We start from the raw sequence: 25,402 nt of genomic DNA on the forward strand, positions 1-25,402 counted from the left end.
CAGGGCATGTAGAAAATTTGACAACCACGTTGCAAAATATTTTCTGAGCTAGTTTATGTCAAGTTAGCAAGCTAATACAGCAATAGATTTGGTTAGAATGGGCAGCTAGGCAAACGTATTAAAGTCCTTTGCTCTGTTTACAATAGACATTTGGTTTGCTTAAAATCAGAAAAGTGCTTCATAAGTCAACAGCAGAAGACTGTTTTAGGAAAGAAGTTATATAAACTAGTAGCCTAATGTTTACTTTATTTTGAAACCTTGCATTGGTGAACTATGAGCTACTTGATTGCTAGCACTCGACAAAGTTATACTGCTAGCATGATTGAAGTAGCCTAATAAGTAAATTAATTATTATCTTTATTACCACAAGTTTGTATGTGGCTTGTAGAAATTGCTGCCTTCAGTTAGCCTAATTAAGGCTTTTTCCAAGTATGAACAGTAATAGTCTGGGCTCTGTTTTCTTCTCCCATACAATGTTAAGTCTATGGGGGAAATGGTGATAGTTTTTAACTAATAGTTTAAAAAGTATAAAAGTTACAAAGTTGAAAAATATAAAGCACATATGGCATAAGCAAGACCTACGCAACAAAGTTTGAATGAAGTTTCTACGTTAAACGGTTGAAGCTGAATTGCGAGCGTTAGAAGAAGAAGTTTAATAATAACTAGAAATGCAATTCCAAGGAATTACCAGTGCATGAAAATGCAAAAATAGATAGATAATGTGGATATGGTTACTAAGGTGTAGCTAGGGTAAACATGGTGGTTGCATAGTTTACAGAGAGTTGATAGTGTGAAGGTAGACAGTTTAGAGCTGAAACATTCCAGTTCTAATGATTCCAGTGACTCCAGTTCTAACTAATGATTTCTATTCCTGTTAAAATGATAACTATGGTAACAATGATAACCAGGTTGATTGTTAACTTAGCTACTGATTTCATGCAGTTATGGTAAAAATGTTAACTATGTTAACTATGCTCACAGTGCTAACCAGGTTGCTTAGCTAACTTAACTGATGATTTCTAGCAATAATGCTAAAAATGCTAACTATGCTAACAATGCTACAATTGCTAACAACGCTAACCAGGTTGATTATCTAACTTAGGTGATGATTTTTTGCAGTTTTGCTAAAAATGCTAACTATGCTAACTATGCTAAAATGCTAACCAGGTTGATTAGCTAACTTAGTTAATCATTTCTAGCAGTTATGCTAAAAATGCTAACTATGCTAACATTTGCTGTTCTTTATTTTTCTCTTCCCATTCAAATGTTTCACTCTCATCTCTGAACTTTCTCCATCTTCCTCATCCATTTTTGTCTACATGAAGATGCCCGGATCTAGTTTCAAGATTTGTGTTGGTTGCCAGGCCAGGATGGCTGTGGCACAAAAGAAGTGTCCTTCGTGTGCCGTACAACAGCCGCACAAGCAACAAAAAAAAAATAAAATAAAAAAAATTATTGAAAAGCCCCCATCGGCCCAGAATGCAGGGAAGGTGCTGGATGGTGTCATTGTCGGTGTAAGTATATTTATTATTTTAATAATGCCTGTAAATAAATTCCAGAACAGTGGTCCCATCTCTTTTTGCTATATATTTAACATGTTTTATATTGATCAACTGTCTATCATAATTTGATAAGTTATTGAATTATTGCTCAGGCCTAACATAGGCTGACACACACACACACACACACACACACACACACACACACACACACACACACACGTAATAATAATATGTAATAACAAAGTTTAAACTGGGAGGGTAGTCCCCTGAGGGTGCTGCTGTTCCCTGTCTAGGCTTTCCATGGAGCTCATGGAAAGACATAGTCTGGTTTTCACCATACTAAACTCAATCTTTTAAGATTGAACATTAGTCTGGGGAGGCTGCGCCTTGTTTCTACTGCACAAGAGGCGTGATCAAGGACATCGTTCAAATGACTCCATTCGCAATTGCCATGAGCGGGGCTAGTTGGTAAATTAAACTTTTAGACGGTAGAATCGCAAAGATGTCCTTCTTCTGTTCCAGGGCAAGTTTTTGTTCTGTTTTAAAAGAAAACTTGCCTTTAAAATCTTCCAAAACAGAAGCGACAGCGGCATTGAGTGTGTACACAACTGCTGCTTTACGTCGCTTAAGTTTCATTATCGTCATGTCATCGGCCAGGACTAGAGTATGGCTGTTTCTGATTGGAGCCAAAGGTTCTGGCAGTAAACAGGGGAGATAGATCTGCTGGTTTCCAGCCTGAGCTTCCGGGCGAAATTCAAATTCCCCGGAAGTTCAGGCAGGGTTCACCCAGCCTAGGAAAGACAGGGAACTTCCTCTGAACAGAGTCATACTGCCAAATACAAATATGATTGGTTCTGAAGATATTTCTCTTGTGTATTTTTGACGGTCCTGACAGAACCATCAGTGCTTGAGAGCATCATGAAAGCACAAAACAATTGCACTAGGGTGTACTAAGTGAACACTCAAAATGATGTGTGCTGCAGAGACCCCTTTTCCTACTGTCAGAGTAAAAAAAATATATGTATTCTGTCCTCCCAAATCTGATTATCCAATGATTTGTTCTTGTTTTTTTACAGTTGCACAAACTAAAAGCCGTTGGATTTTACCCCCTGCTGCTCGTGGGCAAGAAAAGCAAGACAGGGTTCAAGGCGCAGCTCTTACACCTTGATGAGCAGCTGAATGCGGACAAGATGGAGGCCTTCAACGCAATGAAGGAGGTCTTTGAAAAACTCCTGAATTGTAAGTATGCTTTAAATTTCCTATTGTGATGCGCTATTTGGAACGTGCATTATTTTTCTATATACCGCACGGCTATGAAGTAGTTCCCTTCTTTTGGGCTTATAACACTTGAATATCAATTCGCCTATGTGAATGTAACGTTAAAAACAGCAATGTTGTATCTAAGACAGCGGCAATATAAACGAAAATGATAGTAGCAGTGGCTGGTGGTTGCACGAGAGTCGCCTGTATGAGTGAAGTGCATGGGCAAGCTTCCTGAAGGGGAGGGCAGTGTGACAGAGTACCATCACTACAGTTGAGTATGCACTATGACTGCCATACCAACAGGCCTGGCTTTTTGGCGTTGTGATCAAGCTGGAGACCCGAGTTCAAGACTGGGTGGGGTCACTGCTCTGTCCCTTCGCTACAGTCCTCCTGTGCTCCTCTCTCAGTCTCAATTAAAGATGAGGGGTGGGTTAAAAGCCAAGGCTGGATGATTTTCAGTACACCTAAAGTCTTTCCACACCAGTGGCAGCCCTCCGCTCGCCTTCAGCTCATCTGGACTCGCGCCAGTGGTGCTGCTGGGAACTCGCGGCTGCTTGGTGGGTTGCCTCACTTTCATTCCTTTCATTCCTTTCATACGGAACTAGCACAAAAAGACAGAAACACACTAAGTTCCAGCTGTACAGTGCAATAAATTTGGACTTTGGTTACTCATTCATTCATTCATTCGTTATCTGCTTAAAAGACATGATGTTACGATATCAACCTGGAGCTGTATTCTCAAAAAATGTTAGGGCTAAAAGTAGCTCATAACTGGTGAAATGAGGAGAAATAGGAGAATAATGGGTGTGTCAGTCCTAGAAAAATAGCTTTGAGAATACGGCCCTATACAGTGGGACCTTTCTTACACACTTTATATACAAACAACACACACACACACACACGCACGCACGCACGCACGCACATGCGTGCGTTTCTGAATTAGAGAGGTAATCTCATTCTATATATTATATATATATATATATATATATATATATCATTTGCCTTTTCTATCAAACTGTAATACATCCTTACTACCTTACTATTGTCAGTCTATAATACATATACTATACAAAATACTTTACATGTTTTATAATCAGTTGCAAGGCTATACCCAACTTTAACAAACCATTACCACTATTACCAGAGACTATATGATAGGAAGACACAATGCTTTTGGGGCCCATGTAAATTAGTGAGCATAAAGCCCCACTAGACGGACAGGAAATGAAATATTTTGCATACAGAAGATGTTACACTAACTCTCTTACATCTTCCCCACAAAATCATGGATACAACTTTTCTTCGGCTCAACCTCCCTGCCTTGTGAATGTTCTGTACAGTATGTACCCTATGTCTTGGAGTGTGCCCTTTGTCTGTCGCTACATAATGCTTAAAATGTCAAAACAGATCAACAACTTGTAAAATTGGTTAACATAGTGGTAGTTGTTCTAAAACTATTCGACTGTGAGTGCTCAATATACCCCCATCTACACGCCCTACCCTCCTCCCTTCCCTACCCAATACTCTCCATGCCCTCGTCATCTCCAGCCATCACCTTCTCCATCCTATATTTCTTATCATCCAAAACCTTGTCAAAAGTTCTGCATGATCAAATCACTATTGTCCACCTGCTAACCTCCCATCATCACTACATCACTCCAGTTCTTCATAACATTTGCTGTCAAATTCACAATAATTATCAAAACACTTCTTCTCACAGACAAAGCCTTCAATAATCAAAACCTTATCTTTCTTCATGACTTACTCATGCGTCCCACTCACTTCCGCGTGACATCCAGAAACAACCTTGACCTGGGTTGACAGTGACTTCACAGCTGCTGCCCTCACCCCATCTATATCATCCCTCAAGCAGGCTATCAAAACCAATCTATTCTGATTAACCAACCCTGCATTAGTGGCAAGTATGTTATAGCATTGACTCAGAATTTAATGTGCTGATGTTGGCCCAAGCCAGCTTTTTATTTTTTATGTACAGTATACCCACTAATTTCAATTAAACAGTCTATGACGAAGTGATGAAAGAAATATTGTGAATGATTTCCAGAAATTCATATCTTACCTGCCATAACTATTCAGGGTCAGTCTCCGGTCAGTTCTGTTGAAAAAGTGCAACTTTTATGACAATCTTCCTAACATTACTGAGCTGATTCACTCATGCTAGAAATATTTGCAATTAAACCATAGAGATATAGTTAATCTTGTTCATTAGAAGATAAATTACTGACTGCTAACAACAACGCTATGCTTGGTTTAAATACATGCTAATGATACGTATCTTTAAACGTGTGCAATAACTAGCTTAGCTAGCTTAGTTATAGCAAGCTATATTTACTAACAAATTATAGATTATGAGCTAGCAGTTTAACAGTTGTAAACTTTCAGGGTTGTACAGCAAACATTTATAGTTACTATAGCATAGATAGACGGTATTTTAAACATAATAAAAATAAGTATGTAAGCTTTTTGTTGAATACTTACTTTAAAATCAATGGATCAGCATGCAGCAATGCTCTTGGACCGTGCCTGCGGGGAAACATCTCGTGAGAAACGATATTTCACATCGCTGGCCCTGATTGGCTGAAATAATGCAAGAGGCTTACATTCTCGGCCGCGATATTTTGTAGAGGGGTTACAATTCCACCAGGAGACCGGGTTGCCCACGGCGTCCTTTACAGGGCGTCCTGAGCGATTTTGGAAGCTCAAGTCGCTCTTGGTCTGAACACACAGTTAGGCCTACTCTTAAAATTGTGAAGGCTGTGTGGTAGGCCTATATTTAGGGTGGCCACCTTCATCTCATCAAAAGAGCTGCAGAGGACACTGAACATCTCAAATACCTACGGTAACATAGTTGTCGAAATGTATGTGGTTTTTTTTATCTTATATTAATTATACAAGTCATACAGACATGAAAATTGCGGAGCCCAATAATGTACGTGATGCCCAGTAAGTAGCCTAGGTTAAGCGGCAATGTTAGAACTAGCCTACCAAAGAAGAATGGGCTACTATATTTCAGAACGATGTTTGTAGAGCAATTAAACTTGCAATATGTCATGGGCACTAATGTAAACATGCTAACCCACGTCATAGCACTTAAAATTGAACTCGTATTTGGTTTGTTTCGATGTTTCCCGTGTGTGACATGCCGTTACATGTCATTGGAACATGCCACATGTCGATTGATCCAGTGACATGTTTTTACATGCCACTGGCACGTGTCACATGTCGATTAATCATCTAAGCCCTACTGAAATTAGGACTGAAACGCCCCAACACCTGCTGCCCTGATTAGCCTACCTGTGATAAGCCATGTCTGCAGCACTCATTCCCAGATTGACACGAAATCACCATGGTTGATTGGTTGCAACAGTGCTGCACTTTCTCTCCAAATTTCAGAACGTCTCGCCCATTTTGAAAGCTGTTTTCAGAAATGTGAAGTGGGTGGAGTTATGGGGTGAAGTGACTCTTTAAGTATCAGCATTTTTTTTTTTTTTTTTAAAAAAGACTTTTGCAGATAACTGGATTTTCCAACGTATGCAGTCTAACTCCTTTCCAGGAGGTGGCAGTATTGAATTGTGTGCTTGGTCTGCCAACCAAGAGGAATTGCATTTACAAACATGTAGGCCTACTGGAACTACATGAGACTAGGGTAACAGAAACCGCTAGCTATAGGCGCAAAGTTCTCACGTAGCAGTCTTGTAAACTCCCAACTAGATTCGACTGGAACTTCACAAGTGGTGCTACGTGAGAACTTTGCGCCTAGCTAGCGGTGCTTCGTCGGCGATGAGGCTGAAAATAGTTCCAAGTAAAGATCTGCCCAGGTAATAGTCTCGTTCGATTTTGCATTATGATTTGTACTCGTTTTGAACACACGGCTCCCAAGATATATTTAGAAAAAAATGTAGACGTCTCGGTCACTTTTTGGAGGACGTGCTCACTGACACCCTTCATCTACAGCAACTGTTCTAAGCTAAAGCTAACATCGCTGCTCCCAAAGCAGGAGAATGCCCGGACGGATTTTAACCGGGTTTTTTTCACTGTTCTAACTCTGGGGGTGACCGAGACTAGCTTAATTTCATTTTTGGGTGGCGTATTCCTTTAACTAGGGTAATTACGGTAATTATGTTTCCAAGTGTTGAATTTTGTGGCCAAAGTTAAATCATTTGTCTCAATGTTAATAATTTAAAATGAATTATTATTTATTCAGATTTTTTAATAAGAACAAGATTTGCACTTAAATCCCAATGGGGAAATTATTTCCAAAATGTTCAATAAAAAACAGCATATTTGAAATAATTTCATGCCTTTTGACATTTCACAAAATAATCGTAATCAAAAATCGGATTTTGAGAAAAGAAAACATTTTATTTTTGGGCAAAATCGAGAACAGCCCTGCTCCAACATGTGCACTGGAATCCTCAGCTCCTAAACTGACCTGTTCCCTACAGACCCCGTGTCTCTGGCCCAGATGAAGAGGCTATCAGTGGTGCTGGTGAACTGCTGCAGACCACAAGGACGACGAGGGAAGGAGTGGGAGATGCAGACGCAGACCGACGGAGATGCAGAACAACCCGAGACTAGTAAGAAACCAGAAACCACACACACACACCAGGGTGGCCGCGGGTCCTTAAAACGTCTTAAAAAGTCGTATATAAATTTTCTTAAAAATAAGGCCTTTAAAAGTATTAAATTGTCTTAAATTCAGATTGCATGGGTCTTAAATATTTGTATCTCATGTCAGCGAGAAAATGCGGGCAATCTGTTCTGCTAGGTAGGTCGAACATTTTTCTTCCGGAAGCCTATGCGCTGCGTTGTCTATGGTAAGTAGAGTGTGGATTGGGCCGATTTTTCCTGTCCGCGATCAACCCGCGCCCGACAGAAGTGATCAAATCCGAACCGAACCCGACAGGCATTAAGATATTTTTGTCTGAGTCCGACCAAGCTCAACACACTTAAAATCACACTATTTTCACAGGCATACTTATGACACATGTGGATATTGCTTGTGTGTAAAGTCCGATTGTATCAATCTGGGTTTCAATCACGTGATTATTATGACGCGCCACGGCGGGACGATTTGAGATGGAGGGCAGGAAGTAAACAATCGACCACCGTCTACCGTTGCAGACAGTCTGTATTGTACTGATATAGACCCAATAAAAGAAGGCAATGAAGCCAAATTGGCCAGAGGACGAAAAAATAATCCTGCTAGAGGAATACAACAAATGAAAAACTATATTGAAAAGCAAATTTGGCTCACATATAATGGTAAAACAAAGAAATTGGGAGGAAATCGCCGCAAAAGTGCAAGACGTACGGTGGTGAGATGGTGGCTAGCTACACGAAGTAGGCTACAACAAAGTCAGAAAATCTAACGGTTATGGCCAAGAAGGAGATGTCCTGCCTTGGGAGTGAATCAAATGGAAAAGGTACGTTTTTTTAAAAAAAAAACGCTTACGCTATGTTCATTAGCTGCATAGGCTACAAAAGATGACGTTAACTATCTAGGCCTAACTCATGCTTAGGTTGCCCATAAAAGTTATTGTTATACAGACTTGGTAGGCCTAATTGACATAGATCATTCTCTTCTTAATTTGTCTTTTGTAATCAGTAATGGCGATTACATTTTTCTCTAACGAACTTTTAACCTGATATTGCTTTCATTCTTTATGCTATGGATATGAATTATAATAATAGCCTATGATCAGCCGTTAACGTTAGCTAGTCAACGTTAGCTAACTGACGTCCGTTTAAAACTTGCTGGCTTATAACCCGATTCTGGTTACCTAATGTTGGGCCTGCTAACGACGTTTATTCCATAATTATGAATATATTTTATTCAGGGGGTGTCCTAGCTCCAGCTGCAATGGTCGCTGACATGCATTGGACGCACCCAGTGATGGGGAGTGCTGGTGGACAGGATCTGCGCGTCCTATCAGAAAGGTAGCCAATATATTTTCAGTTGAGTCTAGCAGCTAATTAAATGCGTTAGTGACCGTAGTGTTATGACTAACCATCAAAACCTTCTGCAGTGAGTCAGACCTTCGGCAGTGAGCCAGTCAAAGAAATGAGTGAAGCGATAGTGCCCGTCATCCTGTCTATCCTCCGCCAGCCCAGCGTAAAAGAGACGGAGAGCGGAAAAGTAAGTTATTGATGCTACTGTGTTTCCTATTAAAATGTTAAGCCTACATATTATAATCCTAAACATATTGTATCAAATACAGATGTTCTCACTAAGTCGGCATATGCGATTTAGGCTTGGGTGGACTGGGTAGACCCAGGCCTAACTTTTGTGCTCACACATAATGTCAAACAAACTTATACCCCGCTGGCCCCTTCGCACATTTCTACATCTCGTTGCAGTGCAGCTACAAGCTAAGGTCACCAGACCTAATTAGGCTCTTGTTTCCTTTTCTTTTCATTACAGGAACAACGACGAACCATTGAATCAACAGAGGACGTGTTGGCTCTCCAATAAGAAGTTTTGCTGTATCAGAGATGTAGAAATAGATACATTGCTTCAGAAAATTAGAAATAGATAAATTCGAAATAGAAGTTACATTGACATTGACTGACGAGGTCCTTCCATTTAATAAATACTATTCGTCATTAAATGTGTATTGCCATTTCATTTATGACATGCAATCAAATGAGTCGGACTGACTGTGATTCATAATAGTGATTTAATCATCTTCTGCAATTTAGTTGTTGACCATGGCGTAGCGCTCAGTGGATAGCCTAGGCTTGCAGTACTGTAGCCTACGTCGTTCATTGACTGCACGAGTTTTGCACAGACTGCAGTTATAGCTCTCCTGTTGTATGGAATTGAAGATTAACACAATGATATCACTCACAACTAATAGGCTAGCCTACATATTTAAGTCAAACAGCCTCAGGCCTACAATTTAGACAACTTGCCTGAGGTCTGTCCCCGTTCCTGAAAGGTGTTTCTTTCATCCAGAAGAGGCGCGTCATGCGTGCTTTCAGGCCACTGTGCCACAACGTTGATTATCTTGCTTTCGTGATAACAAATGAACTGTATTGATGTATTTATTATTTATAAATTAATGATCGCCAACAGGCGTTTGAGACGGTGCATAGACGTTATGAATTATTACGCTGCAGACTGTGTGGAAGACGTCTGCCACCACAGACTGATCCTGTTGCATTAAAAACAGATAGTAGCCTATACGTCTGGTAGCGCACAGTTGCGGAAAGTACGGTGGTCCAACTCGAGACGGTAAGATAACTCACAAATTGACTGCCGGTGAAATCAGTAGCCTGACCGCGCATCAATGTATCAACGGGGGAATATACGGGTCAGTGTCGGCTGAATAGGCTGTAGGCCTATACGTTCGTTATGATGAATTGGACTCGGACATATTTTGATTACGCCCTAACTGATAGCCCCAAACTGTTTGTGCAAACGATTTAATGGTCCTTAAATCAGATTTTAAGGGAACATGTTAACTGAAGGTGCTTTGTGCAACCGGCCCCTGATCCAGCTATTTCAGTCCCTGCCCTCCATTTGAATTTCGAACGCTATTTTCGAATTTTGAAGTAGCATTGTGACACAGAGTGAAACCAAGCTATTGAAAGGCATTCGGAACGTCAGCACAGATAAGCGGAGCCATGAGCGCACACAGAAGGAGCAAGAAGTGCACGTTAGAACAATAGGCCGGACACGTGTAATGTGTAATTATTTACATTATAGGCTACTGACATTTCTGATATCCATAACAGCAAACTTTATGCAGATTATGGCCTACTATTCATATTACAACTCCACTTCTTAAATTCAGCTGTCTGGTTGAAGCCTCAAAATATTGTAAACAAAGTAGCAGGCTAAGCTTATCATACTCTACTGGTTGGACTGTTCAGTTTCCCCACATGTGTTTAAGTTTCAAGGTAAGCTAATACTTTTTCTCCTTGGGACAGGCCCTTTTAAGTCTTGGAGTTGAAAAACATTGGTATTGGTCAGTCAACTTGAATGCAAGAGTTTTAATCAAATGTCTGCAGCATAGCCCACTAATGATGCTAACCGAATTTAACAGTAGGCCTAATTTAGCTAGTAGTCTTCTGTGCGTCAATGCGTTCACGATTGTGAATATTTTATTTGGATTAAATGTGCATGTGGAGGGCGGGTGTCCATTGAGCGCGCACGAGAGCGGGCCAAGGAGAATGAGTTTACTACTGTTTGGTAATTAAGTTGCACGCATAGTCTACAAAAGTTGCAGGAGAAGTTGATGCTTCTACCCGAGCAGCGTCAGGTGCATCAGTGCGACCACCGACCGTGCTTCCAGAGATGATCTCGTTGGTTTTCATGGAGTCAGACAGCCGCGGTGTGCACGGAGGGGAGGGGGTGTGTGTGTGTGTGTGTGTGTGTGTGTGTGTGTGTGTGTGTGTGTGTGTGTGTGTGTGTGAGAGAGAGACAGACGCGTGAGTGACAGCATTTCAAAATAAATAAATAAAAGAATAACGAAACGCAATATTACTGCCACAAATTTGTCTATGTGTGGGAAACACTGAAGGCAAAACATGAGTGTTTGAGTTTGTCAAGTTGTTCTTCAAGTTTGCGTGACATTTCAACTATGTGTTTAGCAATTGTGTCGTTGGACAAAGGGATAGCCTTCAATTTAACTGTGCTCGTCTCGTCGAACATGTTTTGTTCCGCTACAATTGAAGTTCCGAAAGTTCCGATCTTTTTTTTTTAATGGACTATGGCAGATGAACATTTTCATCTGATTGATGATACAAGCGTTTAGATGACCTTGTTTGAGTGTGTTTTGTGAGATGGAGGTGCATTCTTGTAATTATCAATAAGGAAATCTCACGTTTTTCACGTCAGCTCGTGCCCCACCTGGCATGTCTCTGCACCCTAGAGTTTGAGAACCGCTAACTTAGATTAATTTAGGAACTGTGGTAACTTGCTTACTCATGTTGTGTTTCTTCCTCCTCTGCCACACCAGCATTCCAAAGAAAACAGTGCACTACAATAAACAGCTCCTAAACCGACCTGTTCCCTACAGACCCCGTGTCTCTGGCCCAGATGAAGAGGGTATCAGTGGTGCTGGTGGACTGCTGCAGGCCACAAGGACGACGAGGGAAGGAGGAGGAGATGCAGACGCAGACCAACGGAGATGCACAACATCAGACTGAGACGAGTAAGAGGCCAGAAACCATGAATGATGTGAAGAAAGACGAGTTTGTCCCGAGTGTGATGGTGAAAGAGAAGAAATATGGTCATAAGATGCCATGTCAAGATGAAGAAGAAAAGCAGTTTGCAGAGCTTCACTGTAGAACTGAAACAGACGTCACAGAGTCCAACGTCACCTGCAATGAAACGCAGACAAAACTGGAGAAGAAAGTGGAGGATGTAACAGATTATCAACTGGAAAGTAAGTTCCTTCTGGTACCCCTATCTCACAAATCTTAAAAGTGATATATTCAGAGATTTTTGGTGGGCTATTTTCTGTGTGCATAGGTGTGTGTGTGTTGTGAGGTTTATTATGTGTGTATTTTGTATGCAGAGGATGCAGAGTATCCTGGATCCATTAAATAACCGGCCTTTAAAAATGCCTGCCTGCCTCTATGGGAATTTAACATGGTGGTTTAAGAACATTTATTTATTTCCGATACATTGCAAAAATTAGTGTCCTTAAAGCAGTGGTTCTCAAACTTTTTTTTTCATTCCCCACTTTGATCAAGGGGGCTTTCTCGAGCCCCACCTGTCCATCATCGCTCTATAGAAAGTATAGGTCAAGCTCAAAATTGTCATATTTATAACGTCACTTGCTAAATATACATCAGTAGGCCTAACAAATAACAGTTAGGCTACTAAAGATAAATATCAGTTAAAAAATAGAGAAAATAAAAATCTAAATCAATGACCAATAACGTCAGTTTTTTGTCATTGACAAGGTGTCAATCCTTGCTTAAAAAAAAAAACTGATTTCCAATAATACAGCAAAAGGGCCAACTATATGCTACCATTGTGTTATAAATGCAAGTTCAACACTCTCACAACCTCGTTCAAAATCTTATTCAGGTCAAGCCTTGACGCGAGCGCTTCCCTGAATGAAACAGTCCGTCTGTTGCGCATCGGGCACTACCCTCTTTATCACGACGATAGCATTTCTTTTACCTGCTATCGTCTGTGCGCCAACCGAGCAAAGTCCCTCACAGTTTTCCCATTTGATGTCATGTTCTGCCAGGTAGACTAATTGTTGAGATCAATGTTGAATAGTTCATCTGCAGTGGCCCTACTTCTGACATACTCGCAGAATAGAATATCTTCGCCCGCTGTCAAGTTAACAAAGCGGACATAAGCAATAACTAAACCACCTTTGTAACTGGGTGGCCTTGTCCACTTGCAAGGCAAAACATGGGTGTTTGCGTTTGTCAAGCAGTTGTTCTTCGAGATCGCAGAACAGCAATTGTGTCGTCGGTAGGGGTGCAACGGATCATCATTGATCCGTGATCCGTACGGATCAGTATCTTCGGTTCGGCACACACATGATCCGCGGATTGATTTATAATAATTATTAATAATAATGTCCGTGTGTTCTTTTGAAGTTACATGCGTGTCCACAAGGCATGCTTCTAGTCCCTCCCTGCTTTGCTCCCCTAGCCTGCCTGCGCGTCTTTTCTGCTCTCACACACGTTATTAGCGGTCTTGCCATAACCAGCAATACATGCTGCTAGTTTAAGTGCTGATGTGGCTGCATAGCAGCAACACAATAATAGCCTAATATCAAGTTCGTTTGTGCACACTTACATCTCAAGTTTGTTGCGCACCTACCTATGCTATGATATTTAGGTAATTTAGGCTTAGCCTACTGTTGGGTTCAATGTCAGCAATAAGCTACGCAACCTTGGCTAACTTGTACATCTGGAGATAGCTTGTGCTCACTAAAATCATAAAGGAGAGCATTGCAAGACACTCATCTGTTTTATGATCCCAGAAAGATTTTCTTCGACTTGTTAGTTTTATTAACAAGTATTTTATCTAATGAAATATCCTTGTCATCATGCACTATATCCAACTTATTTTCTCAAGAATAAAACCGTGAGACTGAAGCCTAATTACCCTCACGTTATTTCTTAAAGCGACAGGGACTCAATTACACATACCTCCTATGCGCACTCCTACACACCACATTAAAGATAGCTAAATCAGTACACAAATGAAATGACTAAACATTTGTAGCTACTAGTAATTATGCAGATTGTGTGTGGAGGGTCAAGCAGAATCTTGGATGGCCAATATGGTGTGAATGATCACACAATATTCAATATAGGCTAAGGTGATTAAACACCAAATCAACTAAAATTGTAAAAAAGCATCGAAAAAGTCATTCTTGACTTAGTATCGGTATCGAAACAATAATTTTGGTATCGTGACAACACTAGCCTACTTTAAACACATGCTGAAAGTGCTTGAGCCGTTACAACATCCCGTCAAAGACAAAACTATGTTTATTTGTCTTGTCTTGTCTTGTCTTTTTTTTTTTTTTTTTTGGCTGATCCGAAAAATGATCCGATCCGTGACTCTTGATCCGAGGAACGATCCGAACCGTGACTTTTTCGATCCGTTGCACCCCTAGTCGTCGGACAGATAGCCAAGATATCCTTCAATTTTACTGCGCTCGTCTCGAACATAGACGGGGTTTTTTTGTTTCCGCGGCAATTAAAATTCCGACATCAATCATTTTTTTCGGACTATGATTCCAGGACAGACTAACATTTTCATCTGGTCAATGATAGGCCTACAATAGTCTAGATTACCTTGTTTGTGTTTGTTTTGTGAGATGGAGGTGCATTCTCGTAATTATCAGTAAAGGAAGGCACAGGCTTTAAAAAGAAATCTCTGGGGTTTTTTTTACGCTGCTCGGGTAAAAGCGTACATTTGTTTTGCATGTATTCATTGTAGACTATGCATGCAGCTTTTCCAAAAAGTGTAGAAGTAAACCCCCTCACCTTGGTCCGCTTTCTGTCGTTCTCCTCTCTCATACGCGCTCAATATGCGCTCCTCAACACATTTAGTCCCAATAAAACATTCACAATCTTGAAAGCAATGACGCATAGAAGACAACTAGCTAAAGTATTATTAAGTCCGGTTAGCATCATTAGCATGCTGCACACATTTGATTAAAACTTTTGCATTCATGTTGACTGATCATCTCAATACCAATGTTTCCCAACTCAAAAGGAGAAAAAGTATTAAACACACATGGGGAAACAGTCCAACCAGCTATGCTACTTTGTTTACAATATTTCCAGGCTTCAACCAGACATCTGGATTAAAGATGTAGAGTTGTGGAGTTGTAATGGGAAGTTGTAGAGTTGTTAATGGGAATGGCTAGCCATTCCCATTAACTTCCCGTTACTGTGCTAACGTTAGCTAGCTAGCTCGGTTAACAGGTAAAATTAAATGGTTTATTACGTGTCCGAAAGTGTGTTTTATTGGCATCACACACAAGCAACGACAATAGAGAAAAGTTTGACGGAAACTAGGGCCATCATCTTGATAGATTCGCAACGAGATGAGCTTTTCTAAAACCTTGCGACTGCGACTAGCTGCGACTGCTGCGACTGCGACGGCTTTGCGACGGCTTGCAACTGCAGGCAATGAAGAATTAATTCACACCTCTGCAACAGTTATGTCTCGTCGCAGATCTTTGGTGAGAATTGGACGTTATGTTTATGATGTGCAATGGCTACCGTAGTTTTAATAGGTTGCAATATAATCCCTAACCACTAGATGAGAGAGTTTCACAATGAAATTTTCTCAAGCTTCCTCAATATCCCTGTTCTGCCCTCTACCCCCAGCGCCTTGCCAGGGTCGACAGATAGATAGCTAACCTGAACATATAGCCAGCTCTTATGCTAATTCGTTTACACGTTTGCTTAAATGAACATAGTCTGATAAACATATATTTACACATACCAACGATGCTTTCGAAGGCCAACTTGAAGCTTGAAGACATAAACAAGAAGTGCGGAGCACCACGCTTTCTAATCTAACCAGTGTGAAGACTCTAATGATAACGTCCAAGGCATATGACATCATCAGATACAGACACGCATTTGTAAACACAACCAAGTTACCAATTTACGCCACAAGGTGGCAGAAGTGGACCATTAAATCTTCCTAAAACATGGAATTACAGTCACTGAACACAAAGTAAACACATGAGGCAGAACAATCCCTTTAAAACAGATTGTTGTTTGTATGCAACTTGAACATACTTGGACTAAATAAACCACTGTAAATAATCTGAAACACTGGTTTGTCTCACTAACTAGCCACGACGCTAACCAGTTGAGCTAGCTCATTGACCACTGTTTTCAATGAACGTATCCTGCCTGTCACTCAGCCGAAACGCTAGGTGTGTGACCACGCCTCCTGGGCAAAATCTCAGGAGGCATATTTCACGTGGTGATATGTTCGGTGGAAATGCAGTGTTATCTAACTCCATAACTAGTAAATAACTATCAGATATGCTTTGTCTTTATCACTGTAACAGTTCAATAAATCAACATATGTTAAGAGTCATTGCACGAGAAAACCAGGCAAAACCAGCAGGAGGTAGGAAGATGGGGGTCGGCCAAATCGGCTCATACTTTGTATATGTGATAAGTATGTGGAACTATGAACAGCCATATACTTAAAACCCTCAAACTATTTTTTGTTGTGGAGTTCTGGGGCCCCTCTCAGAGAACCTCAAAAATCCAACAATTCATGGCTGAAAATGACTGAAATGGCCATTTCTACCCTGATTATCCTGATAAAGATATGAACATGAGCTTTATGTTTCCATAGAGCTTAGGTAGAATAGTTTTAAAGACCAAAAGGTGCACTAGGGGGTTATCTGCACCACTGAAAGCAGAATTTTCATCCCTCTAAAATTGGTCATTTTTAGGAGGCATTATCTCACATTCGCAGTGGCTTTGGTGGATGGTTTTACTGTTGCTGGACAGAGGAACATCTTCTGATTCAAAAACAATTGTCGTCTAATTGGGCCACACATAATGTGCGCCGTGCCAGGAGGGTCTTTACGGGGTTTTTTCGGGTTTTGGAGTATAATAAACCAGGTAATAATATCTCACTATAGGGTAATTTATGGTCAATTTTTGTGTCACTGTATGACAAATTGTTAAAGAAAGCTTTAATTAACTAGAAAAGCACTCAAAGAGTGCAGACCTCTGCATGCATTGATGTTCTTGGTTGTCATACATTTGAAACTAGACTATTCAGATCGCCACCGAGTGGCCATACCATGCCATTACATCGCAAACATCTGGCATTACATCTGTTTGTGATGTAATGCCATGGTATGGCCATGTGATGGCGATCTGAATATGGTTTATCATAGGCCAAAACATGACAAATCCTGCTTAAGACCCTCCTGGCACGGCACACATTATGTGTGGCCCAATTAGACGACAATTGTTTTTGAATCAGTAGATGTTCCTTTCTCCAGCAACAGTAAAACTATCAACCAAAGCCACTGCGAATACGAGATAATGCTTCTTAAAAATGACCGAAATTTAGAGGGAGGAAAATTCTGCTTTCAGTGGTGTAGATAACCCCTCGGTGCACCTTTTGGTCTTTAAAACTATGCTACCTAGGCTCTATGGAAATATAAAGCTTATGTTGATATCTTTATCAGGATAATCAGGGTAGAAATGGCAATTTCAGTCATTTTCAGCCATGAATTGTTGGATTTTTGAGGGTCTCTGAGAGGGGTCCCAGAACTCCATAACAAAAAACAGCTGGAGGGTTTTAAGTATATGGCTGTTCATAGTTCCACATACTTATCACGTATACAAAGTATGAGCCGATTTGGCCGACCCCCATTTTCCCACCTCTGCCTGGTTTTCTCATGCAATGACTCTTAAATAGATAGTTCTTAAGGTGGGTACATTTTGTCAGTGCATGTGATGATTTCTGTGTTAGACATACTGTATCTGTTTGTCATTAAATCTGTCATTCTAAGTTTCTGTGGGATCTCCTCTAGGTGTTTCTGAACATCAACATGTAACGCAACAGAAGCTCCATGGAGACAACGATGACCTCAACCTGGAGACAGAAGACAGGCCTCATAGATGCACTCAGTGTGGAAAAGCTTTTTCACGCAGAGACCATCTTTCACGCCACATGCTTGTACACACAGGAGAGAAGAGTCATAGATGCACTCAGTGTGGAAAAGCTTTTTCATGCAGATACAATCTTTCATGCCACATGCTTGTACACACAGGAGAGAAGAGTCATAAATGTATCCAGTGTGGGAAAGGTTTTTCACGCAGACACCATCTTTCACGCCACATGCTTGTACACACAAGAGAGAAGAGTCATAAATGTATGCAGTGTGGGAAAAGTTTTTCACGCAAGCCCAATCTTTCACGCCACATGCTTGCACACAAAGGAGTGAACCCAGTTGGCCCGAGACAGCTAGTGAAAGAAGGAGATACAAATGACGAGGAATATGGTCGTATGATTGGTGAAGATAAAGATGAAGAAAAGCCTTTTGCAGAGCTCCACTGTAGAAGTGAAACAGATGTCTCGGACGCTATCGATGACACGCTACAGACAGTGAAGATTGAAGTGAAGAAAGACGAGGATGAGCACGATAATCTGCTGGAAAGTAAGTCCTCTCAGATCTCCCTTTTAGATGTGAATCCCTTGTTTTAACCATGTTTAAGAGAAACAGTATGTTATCCATATCAACCACAGGAAACCGTGTTTGATGCCACATCTGTTGCAAAGTATCAGGCCTTTCAGTGTGGACGCTTTTTATTGTTATGGTTATAGTTATAGTTATCGTTCCTGGTATGAATGCTCTTTAAGTCAGTCAGAATCAGTCATTTGCCAAGGTTGCCTAAGCGGAGTCTTTTAAGGGTTAAGGAGCAGTGATCGGCAGTAACGCGTTACTGTAATCCGATTACTTTTTTTCAAGTAACGAGTAAAGTAAGGGTTTACAATTGCAAAATCAGTAATTAGCTTACTGTTACTTTCCTGCAAGCCGGCTGCGTTACTGCGTTACTAAACTGTGATTTTAATTGCTTTGTGAAACTGTCTGGTGACAATCAGTATAACGTGCAACGCATTGCGAGAGATGTAAACAACAGACGAGACAACAGAGTGAGGGAGAGAACATGACCATGCTGCATTTAATAGCCTACATGAGGGGGTTTTCCTAACCTTTTCCCATAGTTCGGGACTTGGACTTCTTGCTTATCTTTACTTCACTTTTATTCTTCTTTCTACTTTCATTTAATTCGATGACTTGTGCTTTCCCCTAGCTTTCACCCTGGACTTATGCTTCAACTCAAATGTCTTTTCAAATTCGAAATTGAGGTCGTTGACGTTCGAACTTGTTTTCGGTGGACAGGGTTAAGTTTGTACCGTCGGAGTCTTTGCGAGACAATGAGTAAAATGTCCGTAAATAATAGGTAGAGCCAGTGTCATCTGCGTTCGCTGTAGTCGCTTTCAGACATAACCCCTGCAGTAGCCTATGAAGTTTGCTAAACGGAGGTCCGACCCTTCTGTTAATTATACAGAATCTATGTGTGTTTGAGTGAGGGGTGGGCAGAATGCGGCCGCTGTCTCCGGGCTTACTGTTTTTGTTTTACCACCGACAGCGCGCCCATTCCGAATGTTGTTGCAACAATGCAGCATGTATTCTGTTACATCCGCAGCATCGATGAAAGACTGGCGTGTGACATGCAGGTTAACTGCTCAGCAGTGATGCTCTTTGCTCACATGATCTGAACGAATTCACGTTCTTTATTTACAAATGTGTTGCATGCAGTTCATAGTTCACAGATCTCGTCTATGCGCAACACTGCATTTGATTCTATTTTATAGGATGGAATATGCAGAAAGAATAGAATTAGGCTGAAAGGTAAATTGCTTTATGCATATTCAGGTTGCAGAGCCTAGCTTGTGTGTTTTTGAAGTAACTAAGTAAAGTAATTTGTAAAGTATCTATTTACTTTTAGAAAAAAGTAATCAGTAAAGTAACAGGATTACTTTCTTGGATGAGTAATCAGTAATCAGTAACGAATTACTTTTTACAAGTAACTTGACCAACACTGTTAAGGAGTGACACATAAGGTGCTTTCACACTGCATGTCGTCTTTTTTGCGGCTCAGCCGAGCTTTCACACTGGAGGCGGCATATTGGCAGCGTGTTTTACGCCAGGAATAGTCCTCTTCTGGGGGTACACTAACAGATATTTGGTGCGAATTGGTAGTTATGGTTTTTTTTGTTGTTTTTTTTGTTATCAACTGTTTATTGAGTTTCATAAACGGGGGAGGGGGGGGGGTGGCAAGACGGTTACATGAAAGCTAGATAGTAAACCATACACATGGTAAAAGAGTGGAAATAAAAATAAGTAGAAAATAGAAAATATAAGATCATTACGTTTTTACAGAAAAAAAAAACCACTCAACAGCAATATGTATCACACATTAAGGCAACTCATTGCACAAGGGGCATGAGATCTTGGACCCTGCATATTAATGCCTCCCATTTTTGCAGGGTGGTCATCTGGGCCTTATTCAACCGGGCAGTATGATATTCTAAATTTACAATGCTATCAAAATAGTTTATCCAAAAACGTTTAAATGGTATACAAGGGTTGATCCATAACTGTAAAATAACTTTCTTAGATGCCTTGAAACCTGCCATCAACATTTTCTTTTGGATTATGGAATATTCAAGGTCTGACTCTGAGTCATCATTCAAAAGACAAATGTGTGGTGTCCTGGGGATAGTGATATCAAGTAGCTGTGACAGTTCCTCCACTACTGGTAGTTATGTTTTTGATGTGTGATGGCTACCGTAGTTCTAATAGGTTGCAATATAATTCCTAACCACTAGATTTCACAACGAAATGTTCTCAAGCTTCCACAATATCCCTTTAACACTTGGAGGTCCTGGGCCTTTTCAGGCACTTTGAGGCAGTCAGCTATACCTCCAGATTTTTAAGTTTTTCATCTAACTAAAAACATCTATGCAAAAGTGACACATATGGTTACATTCTAGAGGTCCTCCACAATAATTATGTGAGAGTAAAATGGATGTAATGAAATTACTTTTTATTATAATTCAGTGTAAGTTCACAACTATTTAAGAAATCAAAGGTAAAAAAGACACTATAAATATATCGAGCTAAGACTTTTGAAGTTTGAACCTTGAAAACAACAGTGTTGGCTCCATATAAGTAAAAAGAACATTTAAAAATGTTATGTAGTTTTTCTACAAATTGGAAAAACGCAGCTGTTTTGCATCGTTTTGGCCGATAGTCCAAACGAATACTGCAAACGCATAGCCCTAAAACGAATCGATCTGAAACCGGGTCCCAGAGTGTATAAGTTCGAAAACGCAGCCCAGAAGTTTGCACTGGTTTCCTTATTTACCTCAGCCAAGGAGGTATATGTTTTCATCGGGGAACGGCGTTTGTTTGTTTGTCTGTCTGTCTGTCTGTTTGTTAGCAAGATAACTCAAAAAGTGATTGATGAATGTCGATGAAATTTTCAGGGAAAGTTGGACATGACCCACGGAAGAAAGGATTACATTTTGGGACTTATCTGTAATTCCGTCGGGATTCCAGAGGCATTTATGTATTTAACTTAGGCGATCTGAATAGTTTAGGTTCAAATGTATGACAACCTAGGAAGAACAATGCAGGCGGAGGTAGCTGCGCTCTCTGAGTGCTTTTCTAGTTTGGGATTTGGGTTGCCAAGTGTTAGCCTCTGACAGAAGGTTTGAAATTGAAAGTAAGTGATTGTGTATGTGTATGGTGTATTTCATACATCATACAGTGTTTACCCTAGGATGTCTTTGAAGGTGCGGGGGCCAGGACCACGGCTCAGGGACCCCGACCCCAAAAGGAGGGTACGGGGTATTTGAATTGAACATTTACAAAAAACACCCTAAAATTGTGACAGTACAAAATAAATGTATAAACTTTAGTCTTAAAATACCTGTAACAAGAATAACCTGTAGAGCTGGCAGTTTACAAGACAGTGAGGGAGACTAAACCAACCAAAAATCAACCAACCAACACCCCCAACACCCCCAACCCCAGAGTTACCAATCTCACGCCATACTGTGTGCAAGAACACATTTTAGATTTTAGGTTAAATATAATTTAGAATTTAGAGGAATGGCTAAAACATTATAGTGGCAAAGCTTGCAGGATGGCTCAGAGCATTTTATTTTCCTGGGTTTTTTGAAAAACAAGTTAGAATGGCAAAAAATATTAATCAAAGCTTGCTTGCAGCGTGGCATTTTATTTTCCTGGCTAAAATTATTGATGGCAAAGCTACTTAAGTTTATATCGCGATTGGCGGTCACTCATCTAAAATCTTAAATAGCTCAGTGTGTACCTCACTCATATATTAAGCTACCTGCTTGCCAATTATGAGGGCAATGGAAAGTGAAAATCTCGCACAGTCCAGTCGAACTAAATAACAGTTGAAGTAAACAACTCAAATAACGAATTCCAATTGCCACTCCGCTGCTGCTGGGGCTTTTGCGAAATGCAAATGCGTGAAATACAAGCATTACAATATACTATAGCTTCTGATAATGATAACGAAATAAATTGTTTATTTTAACACGGTGGAGAATGACGCATTTGGCACTTCAGTGTTGTAGCCTCGCAAGAAATTAGAGCTAGAATGTCCTAGTCGTAACAATAATAATTTGTTTGGACTATTTTCTTCTTAAACATTATTAGGCTAGGGCCTACATGTTTTACGTTCGTCGTGCCTAACAACGCCATAGCTGTTCAATTATACAGTCTAAACCACGGCCTCTCGGGGCTTATTGCTTAAATAACACATTCACGTGACGTTGCAAGGGCTGGGGAATCGACAGTCAAGTATGCAAGTGAAACTGCGCTCCGCCCGGACGCAAAGACAACGGAGAAATGTGTAGACAGAGACAATTGATCAAATGGCTCAGTATCTTTGGTGTTGATATATTTGATTACATAGGCTATGCAAATTCTGAAGGTGTGGCGGCAGAAATTAAGGTGCGGCGGGCCGCCACGGTAAAATGTATATAGCGGAAACCCTGTAATATGGCAACCTGTTAGATGTCAGACTAAAAGAAAATGAATGGATCAGTGATTTTCCTATGAATTATGATGGCCATGCAAATTACGAGAGTTTTCAACTCTCGGGACAACAAAACGGGAGGGCGGCAGGAGATGACCTCAAAATACGAGAGAAGCCAGGGGTAAACGGGAGTTTTGGCAGGTATGCTAGCCTTCCACCCATGAACTGTGAAAAATAGTTTTCACCTCGACGTTTCATTAACACCTCTTCCCCTCCGTTTTTGGTGATTTGGTGAACTGAAACAGCGCCACGTATAGGCCTGGAATATGAAGTAGCGTGTTGAGTCGTATTGAGATGGATCCGTTTGGACGCAAATGTTCTTGAAACGCTGCCGGGGAAACGGAGGGGGGGAAGATCGTTTTGGTGCGTGTGGACGTGGCCTTAGTGACTGTCTCTTTCAAATGCAAATTAAGTTGAATGGCCTGCTGCAGATGAGAGGACTGAAATCCTAGGATTTTCTTTTATTGTTTTTGCAAAGTGCCATTGGTACATTCTCTTTTAAAACATATATTTGGAAACTAGTTGATTAAAGGTTTCTAATGGTGTCACTTATATGTTTCTAGGACAAAAACTAGCAAAGATTGAGATGTTTGGTACAGTTTTTCAAATCCCCAGGGGGGGATTTAGACTCCAGAGGGTTAAACAGATTGTTGTTTGTATGCCACTTGAACATACTTGGGCTAAATAAACCACTGTAAATAATCTGAAGCACTGGTCTGTCTCACTAACTAGCCACTATGCTAACCATTTGAGCTAGCTCATTGACCACTGTTTTTAATGAACGTATCCTGCCTGTCACTCAGCCGAAACGCTAGGTGTGTGACCACGCCCCCTGGGCGAAATCTCAGCAGGCATATTTCACGTGGTGATATGTTCGGTGGAAATGCAGCGTTATCTAACTCCATAACTAGTAAATAACTATCAGATATGCTTTGTCTTTATCACTGTAACAGTTCAATAAATCACTATACATGTTAAATAGATGTACTTAAGGTGGGTACTTTTTGTCAGTGCATGTGAATATCTGTGTTAGTCATACTGTATCACTGTATCATGTCTGTCATTGAATCTGTCATTCTAAGTTTCTATGGTATCTCCTCTAGGTGTTTCTGAACATCAACATGTAACGCAACAGAAGCTCCATGGAGACAACGATGACCTCAGCCTGCAACTCAATGGAAGACCGCACCACTGCACTGTCTGCAGGAAGAGTTTCACCACCCTGACAGAACTTGAGAAACACCAGCAAACACATTCGGTTTGGGTGAATGGAAAGAAGTTTTGCGAAAAGCCGCGTAAATATTCTCATTGTGAACAAACATCTACAACACCCTCACTAGTCAACCACAACATGCTTACAGGAGACAGGCCTCATAAATGTACTCAGTGTGGAAAAGGTTTTTCATACAGGTCCAATCTTTCACAGCACATGCTTGTACACACAGGAGAGAAGAGTCATAAATGTACTGTGTGTGAGAAAGCTTTTTCATCCATATCCACTCTTTCACGGCACATGCTTGTACACACAGGAGAGAAGAGTCATAAATGTACCCGATGTGGAAAAGGTTTTTCATACAGGTCCAGTCTTTCACGCCACATGCTTGTATTCAAAGGACTATGCACACATACAGGAGACAGGCCTCATAAATGTGCCCACTGTGGAAAAGGTTTTTCACAGATTCAACAACTAAAAAAACATATGCTAGTACACACTGGAGAGAAGCCTTATAAATGTGCTTATTGTGGAAAAGCATTTCGATACCCTTCAAGCCTTAAAGTCCATGAGAGACTGCATACAGGAGACTGTCCTCATAAATGTACTAAGTGTGGAAAAGGCTTTTCATGCCGATCCAGTCTTTCACAGCACATGCGTATATACAAAGGAATGAATTGTGGTACAAGAAGAGGAACTCCTTCTATATGTCCCCAATGTGGAAGAGGTTTTTCAAAGGGTTCAGCTCTTAAAATCCACATGCTAATACATATTGGGGAGAAGCCTCATATATGTGTCCAGTGTGGAAAAAAATTGACAACAGCCAGTAATCTTAAAAAACACATGCTTACCCATACTGGAGAGAAGCCTCATAAATGTGTCCAGTGTGAAAAGGCTTTTTCGATGATATCTAGTCTCAAACGCCACATGCTCATACACACTGGAGAGAAGCCTCATAAATGTGACCTTTGCGGAAAGACATTCAGAGCATCCTCAAGCCTTATATACCACCTGATGACACATGCTGACAAGAGTCTTCATGAATGTGCTCAGTGTGGAAGAGCATTTAGGACCCAAAAAATGCTAAGAAATCATATGCTAATACACAATAGGAAGTGGAAGTGTTATAAGTGTGGAAAAGCATTTCCATACCCTTCAGTACTTAAAATCCACATGATATCGCATACGGGAGATATCATTTAATTTGTATACTTCAAATTAATACATTTAATTGTATACTTCACTGTTTAATAAATGTACAATTATTTCA

At 40.6% G+C, this 25,402-nt stretch overlaps 1 protein-coding gene and 2 long non-coding RNA genes across 5 annotated transcripts; 2 read left to right on the forward strand and 1 right to left on the reverse strand.

Moving 5' to 3' along the window:
- Nucleotides 1-1,251: 1,251 nt before the first annotated feature.
- LOC134087223 (zinc finger protein 493-like) lies at nt 1,252-25,402 on the forward strand. The gene is made up of 6 exons (XM_062540627.1): nt 1,252-1,514; nt 2,579-2,741; nt 7,232-7,363; nt 11,813-12,181; nt 17,807-18,433; nt 24,023-25,402. The coding sequence occupies exons 1-6, from the start codon at nt 1,320-1,322 to the stop codon at nt 25,333-25,335; spliced, it is 2,799 nt and encodes a 932-aa protein (XP_062396611.1). The 5' UTR covers nt 1,252-1,319; the 3' UTR covers nt 25,336-25,402.
- LOC134063891 (uncharacterized) lies at nt 2,953-5,444 on the reverse strand. 2 transcript variants are annotated; one of them, XR_009936221.1, is made up of 4 exons: nt 5,387-5,444; nt 5,265-5,309; nt 4,846-4,881; nt 2,953-3,366 (listed from the first exon to the last, which is right to left on the reverse strand). It is a non-coding gene; the product is annotated as an uncharacterized LOC134063891 (long non-coding RNA). The 2 variants fall into 2 exon arrangements; XR_009936217.1 differs by having other exon boundaries at nt 5,265-5,436.
- LOC134063981 (uncharacterized) lies at nt 8,133-9,413 on the forward strand. Of its 2 annotated transcripts, XR_009936236.1 has the most exons (4): nt 8,133-8,212; nt 8,627-8,726; nt 8,816-8,925; nt 9,211-9,413. It is a non-coding gene; the product is annotated as an uncharacterized LOC134063981 (long non-coding RNA). The 2 variants fall into 2 exon arrangements; XR_009936232.1 differs by lacking the exon at nt 8,133-8,212 and having other exon boundaries at nt 8,312-8,726.

Source organism: Sardina pilchardus, chromosome 1 (genome assembly GCF_963854185.1).
Source record: "Sardina pilchardus chromosome 1, fSarPil1.1, whole genome shotgun sequence".
Classification (NCBI taxonomy): Eukaryota; Metazoa; Chordata; class Actinopteri; order Clupeiformes; family Clupeidae; genus Sardina; species Sardina pilchardus.